The sequence below is a fragment of the Electrona antarctica genome, assembly GCF_951216825.1.
Source record: "Electrona antarctica genome assembly, chromosome: 7".
NCBI lineage: Eukaryota > Metazoa > Chordata > Actinopteri > Myctophiformes > Myctophidae > Electrona > Electrona antarctica.
In genome coordinates this window covers 45,092,112-45,097,911 of record NC_136812.1, presented here as the reverse complement: position 1 = coordinate 45,097,911, position 5,800 = coordinate 45,092,112, and the positions used below count along the sequence as shown (strand labels likewise).

At 41.1% G+C, this 5,800-nt stretch overlaps 1 protein-coding gene across 2 annotated transcripts; it reads right to left on the bottom strand.

The window, feature by feature from the left end:
- Nucleotides 1-354: 354 nt before the first annotated feature.
- LOC306926802 (uncharacterized protein) lies at nucleotides 355-4,920 on the bottom strand. 2 transcript variants are annotated; one of them, XM_079506242.1, is made up of 9 exons: nucleotides 4,882-4,920; nucleotides 4,498-4,593; nucleotides 4,331-4,389; nucleotides 3,958-4,053; nucleotides 3,007-3,112; nucleotides 2,628-2,711; nucleotides 1,650-1,755; nucleotides 1,275-1,358; nucleotides 355-402 (listed from the first exon to the last, which is right to left on the bottom strand). In XM_079506242.1, exons 3-7 carry the CDS (start codon nucleotides 4,349-4,351, stop codon nucleotides 1,670-1,672), a joined length of 393 nt encoding a protein of 130 aa, XP_079362368.1. In that variant the 5' UTR covers nucleotides 4,352-4,389; nucleotides 4,498-4,593; nucleotides 4,882-4,920; the 3' UTR covers nucleotides 355-402; nucleotides 1,275-1,358; nucleotides 1,650-1,669. The 2 variants fall into 2 exon arrangements, with proteins under 2 accessions (XP_079362368.1, XP_079362369.1); XM_079506243.1 differs by lacking the exons at nucleotides 4,331-4,389; nucleotides 4,498-4,593; nucleotides 4,882-4,920 and adding an exon at nucleotides 3,791-3,849 and having other exon boundaries at nucleotides 3,958-4,054.
- Between the last annotated feature and the right edge of the window lie 880 nt (nucleotides 4,921-5,800).

Here is a 5,800-nt window from a genome sequence, read left to right as displayed (position 1 = left end):
AGTCTGAAAGACACAACACAGATACATCAAACACCAGTGCAGCACCGTTCTAAATCCACTAATCCTGTGTTAGCTGCCATCAGATCAATAGGTGATGTCATGGGAACAACCAGTATAACACATTTATTCATTCATTCACTCACTCATTCACAATCAGGTTGTGTGTTTCTATGTTTGTTTTTTTAGGTCATCATATGCAGCGAAAAACTGGGTGCTATTCAGAATATGACGGCGTCACACTGGTTCCTCAAAATAACAAGCAAGACGTCGCCACAGATACGATTCGACAGTCTTACCATCTTCTTCATCATCATCTTCAGACTCCTCCTTGGCAGGTGCAGCCTTCACTGGTGCCTTGGCAGCAGTACCTTTGCCTTTGACTGGGGGAGGGCCCTCCCTCCTCTGAGAAAAACAAAGGATTAAAATGTTTTTACATCTGAGAGGATCAATCACTGCCAACTAACAATGTACATAACGTTCTCTCTAACTGATAATTCTGGTCTATCAGTAATGTGGGTGTTAATGAGATCAAGTAGTCCAGTAAAATAATGTTGATCCCGGAACGCATCGTCAATACCAATCATGACTTCCACCATAACCGGAGTGGGCCTCTTCTTTCCATTCCATTCCAATCATTATTCTTGCACTAAAAACACTCCTTGGGCTAAATTAGGCCATAGCCACTTGCACAAATTGCTTGGAATGGATTGTTGTTAATGGTGGCCATATGGATTTGGTTGCTGTGCCAACCCCGAAGGTCGCCAGCTCAGGCGCCCTAGCTAAATCATTAGAGCATGACCTGGGCTACATCTGTGCAAAATGTTGTGCTTTTAGACAAATTAGCCTGAACCAGTCTCTGTCCGCTACTAGAAGGCATTTGTAGAAATCGGCCTCAGGTCTAAATGGGTTAACCCATTTTGGGCGGGAACCCCTTTTGGTGTTTTAAACATTGTTATAATTTAGCTATTGAAAAATAGCAGATCTACAAGCTCATAGCGCGCGCTACGAGCTTGTAGGTATGCTATTTTTGAAAAATCGTGAAAATATTTATTTCAGAAAACTGGAGGATTTAGAAGACTTTAAAATTTCGACGTCAGGCCTAAATGGGTTAAGCAACTCTAAATATATATATTTTTTAAAGCACAACAAAATCTTCTATCCAACCCATACCTCTTCCTCTTCTTCACTGCTTTCATCTTCACTAGATTCCACCTCTTTTAGTATTAGTTGGAAGTTTTCTTATTTTTCACTAAAAGCTAGTCAAAACAACTCACCCTCATCATCATCCTCCTCTGACTCGTCCTCGGCTTTGACCTTCGCTGGGGCTGCTGGGGTGGTGTCCAACTCTTCCTCAGAGTCTGAAAGACACAACACAGATACATCAAACACCAGTGCAGCACCGTTCTAAATCCACTAATCCTGTGTTAGCTGCCATCAGATCAATAGGTGATGTCATGGGATCAACCAGTATAACACATTTATTCATTCACTCACTCATTCACAATCAGAACCGACGTTACTATGTTTATGTTTTTTTAGGTCATCATATGCAGCGAAAAACTGGGTGCTACTCAGAATATGACGGCGTCACACTGGTTCCTCAAAATAACAAGCAAGACGTCGCCACAGATACGATTCGACAGTCTTACCATCTTCTTCATCATCATCTTCAGACTCCTCCTTGGCAGGTGCAGCCTTCACTGGTGCCTTGGCAGCAGTACCTTTGCCTTTGACTGGGGGAGGGCCCTCCCTCCTCTGAGAAAAACAAAGGATTAAAATGTTTTTACATCTGAGAGGATCAATCACTGCCAACTAACAATGTACATAACGTTCTCTCTAACTGATAATTCTGGTCTATCAGTAATGTGGGTGTTAATGAGATCAAGTAGTCCAGTAAAATAATGTTGATCCCGGAACGCATCGTCAATACCAATCATGACTTCCACCATAACCGGAGTGGGCCTCTTCTTTCCATTCCATTCCAATCATTATTCTTGCACTAAAAACACTCCTTGGGCTAAATTAGGCCATAGCCACTTGCACAAATTGCTTGGAATGGATTGTTGTTAATGGTGGCCATATGGATTTGGTTGCTGTGCCAACCCCGAAGGTCGCCAGCTCAGGCGCCCTAGCTAAATCATTAGAGCATGACCTGGGCTACATCTGTGCAAAATGTTGTGCTTTTAGACAAATTAGCCTGAACCAGTCTCTGTCCGCTACTAGAAGGCATTTGTAGAAATCGGCCTCAGGTCTAAATGGGTTAACCCATTTTGGGCGGGAACCCCTTTTGGTGTTTTAAACATTGTTATAATTTAGCTATTGAAAAATAGCAGATCTACAAGCTCATAGCGCGCGCTACGAGCTTGTAGGTCTGCTATTTTTGAAAAATCGTGAAAATATTTATTTCAGAAAACTGGAGGATTTAGAAGACTTTAAAATTTCGACGTCAGGCCTAAATGGGTTAAGCAACTCTAAATATATATATTTTTTAAAGCACAACAAAATCTTCTATCCAACCCATACCTCTTCCTCTTCTTCACTGCTTTCATCTTCACTAGATTCCACCTCTTTTAGTATTAGTTGGAAGTTTTCTTATTTTTCACTAAAAGCTAGTCAAAACAACTCACCCTCATCATCATCCTCCTCTGACTCGTCCTCGGCTTTGACCTTCGCTGGGGCTGCTGGGGTGGTGTCCAACTCTTCCTCAGAGTCTGAAAGACACAACACAGATACATCAAACACCAGTGCAGCACCGTTCTAAATCCACTAATCCTGTGTTAGCTGCCATCAGATCAATAGGTGATGTCATGGGAACAACCAGTATAACACATTTATTCATTCATTCACTCACTCATTCACAATCAGAACCCACGTTACTATGTTTATGTTTTTTTAGGTCATCATATGCAGCGAAAAACTGGGTGCTATTCAGAATATGACGGCGTCACACTGGTTCCTCAAAATAACAAGCAAGACGTCGCCACAGATACGATTCGACAGTCTTACCATCTTCTTCATCATCATCTTCAGACTCCTCCTTGGCAGGTGCAGCCTTCACTGGTGCCTTGGCAGCAGTACCTTTGCCTTTGACTGGGGGAGGGCCCTCCCTCCTCTGAGAAAAACAAAGGATTAAATGTTTTTTTACATCTGAGAGGATCAATCACTGCCAACTAACAATGTACATAACATTCTCTCTAACTGATAATTCTGGTCTATCAGTAATGTGGGTGTTAATGAGATCAACTAGTCCAGTAAAATAATGTTGATCCCGAAAACGCATTGTCAAAACCAATCATGACTTATTGACTTCCACCATAATCAGAGTGGGCCTCTTCTTGCCAAAGCACTTCCAATAATAGTGACGTCACTTCGTGCCACGCTGCGAGCTTAGTACACATGCTATTTTTTTACATTTACATTTTTGAAATCTTGAAAATGTTTGAAAAATGAATTAGTGAATTTTGAATTAGAAAAGTTTGAGAACTACTGTTTTAGAAGGCATTTGTAGAAATTGTCCTCAGGTCTAAATGGGTTAAGCAACTTTAACTTGCAGCACCGTTCTAAATCCACTAATCCTGTGTTAGCTTGCATCAGATCAAGGTTGACGTCATGGACACAAACAGTATAACACATTTATTCATTCATTCACTCACTCATTCACAATCAGATCAGATTCACTGCATTATTTTTTTGATCATCATCTGCAGCCAAAAACTGGGTGCTATTCAAACTATGACGGTGTCAAAATAACCAGCAAGACGTCGCCACAGATACGATTCGACAGTCTTACCATCTTCTTCATCATCATCATCTTCAGACTCCTCCTTGGCAGGTGCAGCCTTCACTGGTCTAAATGGGTAAAGCAACTTTAAATAAATATATTTTGAAACGAAAATACCCCTTCCTCCCCTTTAAGCATTAGTTATTTTTCACTAAAAGCTAGTCAAAACAACTCACCCTCATCATAATCATCCTCCTCTGACTACTCGGCTTTGACCGTACCAGCCTTCTTTGCTGGGGCTGCTGGGGTGGTGTCCATCTCTTCCTCAGAGTCTGAAAGCCACAACACAGATACATCAAACACCAGTGCAGCACCGTTCTAAATACACTAATCCTGTGTTGGCTGCCATCAGAACAATAGGTGACGTCATCGTAACAACCAGTATAACACAATCATTCATTCATTCACTCACTCATTCACAATCAGATCACATTCACTGCATTATTTTTTTGATCATCATATGCAGCCAAAAACTGGGTGCTATTCAAACTATGACGGTGTCAAAATAACCAGCAAGACGTCGCCACAGATACGATTCGACAGTCTTACCATCTTCTTCATCATCATCATCTTCAGACTCCTCCTTGGCAGGTGCAGCCTTCACTGGTCTAAATGGGTAAAGCAACTTTAAATAAATATATTTTGAAACGAAAATACCCCTTCCTCCCCTTTAAGCATTAGTTATTTTTCACTAAAAGCTAGTCAAAACAACTCACCCTCATCATAATCATCCTCCTCTGACTCCTCGGCTTTGACCGTACCAGCCTTCTTTGCTGGGGCTGCTGGGGTGGTGTCCATCTCTTCCTCAGAGTCTGAAAGCCACAACACAGATACATCAAACACCAGTGCAGCACCGTTCTAAATACACTAATCCTGTGTTGGCTGCCATCAGAACAATAGGTGACGTCATCGTAACAACCAGTATAACACAATCATTCATTCATTCACTCACTCATTCACAATCAGCATTCTGATGGAATTAATGATTTTTAGGTCATCATATGCAGCCACATACTGGGTGCCATTGAAAATATGACGCGTCACTGGTTCCTCAAAATAACCAGCAAGACGTCGCCACAGATACGATTCGACAGTCTTACCATCTTCTTCATCATCATCTTCAGACTCCTCCTTAGCAGCTGCAGCCTTCACTGGTGCCTCACTGGTCTGTGTTGAACAGCGAAAAGGTATTATAAATATGCATACTACTACTACATTTATCATATTTATGAATGGATCAAAGCTGAAATTACTTTAGTAACATATTCATTCAGAATATAAGTATGTGTGTGTGAACGTGCGTGGCCTATGTGTGTGAACGTGCGTCCAAAATTGAATTCAGATTTTAGTGCAATGGAAAGGAAAAGATATATAACTACAACCAAAGCATTATTGTTTGATATAGCCTACATGAAAGCCTACATTAAATGAAACCTTTCTCCCCAGACAGTCAGAACATCAAGTCATCTTTATTCATGTAGCACATTTATAAACAACAGTTAACCCAAAGTGCTTTCCAATGGGTCATGACCAAAATGATAGGCCTATTATACTGTATAGGGCTACATAATATCCTACAAATGCCAGGCCTATTATGCTGTAGGCGTAACATAATAGCACACAAAAGCCATAATGTGAAACAGATAATACATTAACATTAGCCTATATATTAGAACAATCTAAATTGTGATTATACTAATATTGACTTTTTTTTTTTTTTTTAGCAGATATGTAACAGCAATGGTGATTTTCACTGTGTAGCATTATTTGGGTGATCAAGCCAGGCCAGCCTAAACGGCTATACGTGATCATGTGCCCGAAGACGTTGCTCACCCGATTTAATTATTTTTGATTAATTTAGAGCAGACAGCAGAGCATAGAGTTGAGCAGAGCTTTTCCAGTTATCACTGGAAAGGTAGCGTTCTGACTAGTCTTTGGAATCACCACTAGATGGCGGGAGCGGCAGCGTTGCCGCCATCTTGGTGCTATGATTGACGTCAAAGCCGCTGCGCCACGTAG

Coding starts and splice junctions, on each gene's coding strand:
- LOC306926802 (XM_079506242.1), bottom strand. CDS start 4,351: ATGATGATGATGAAGAAGATG. Junction 2,712..3,006: donor AGATGATGATGAAGAAGATG/GTAAGACTGTCG, acceptor TGTGTCTTTCAG/ACTCTGAGGAAGAGTTGGAC. Junction 1,756..2,627: donor AGAGGAGGATGATGATGAGG/GTGAGTTGTTTT, acceptor TGTTTTTCTCAG/AGGAGGGAGGGCCCTCCCCC.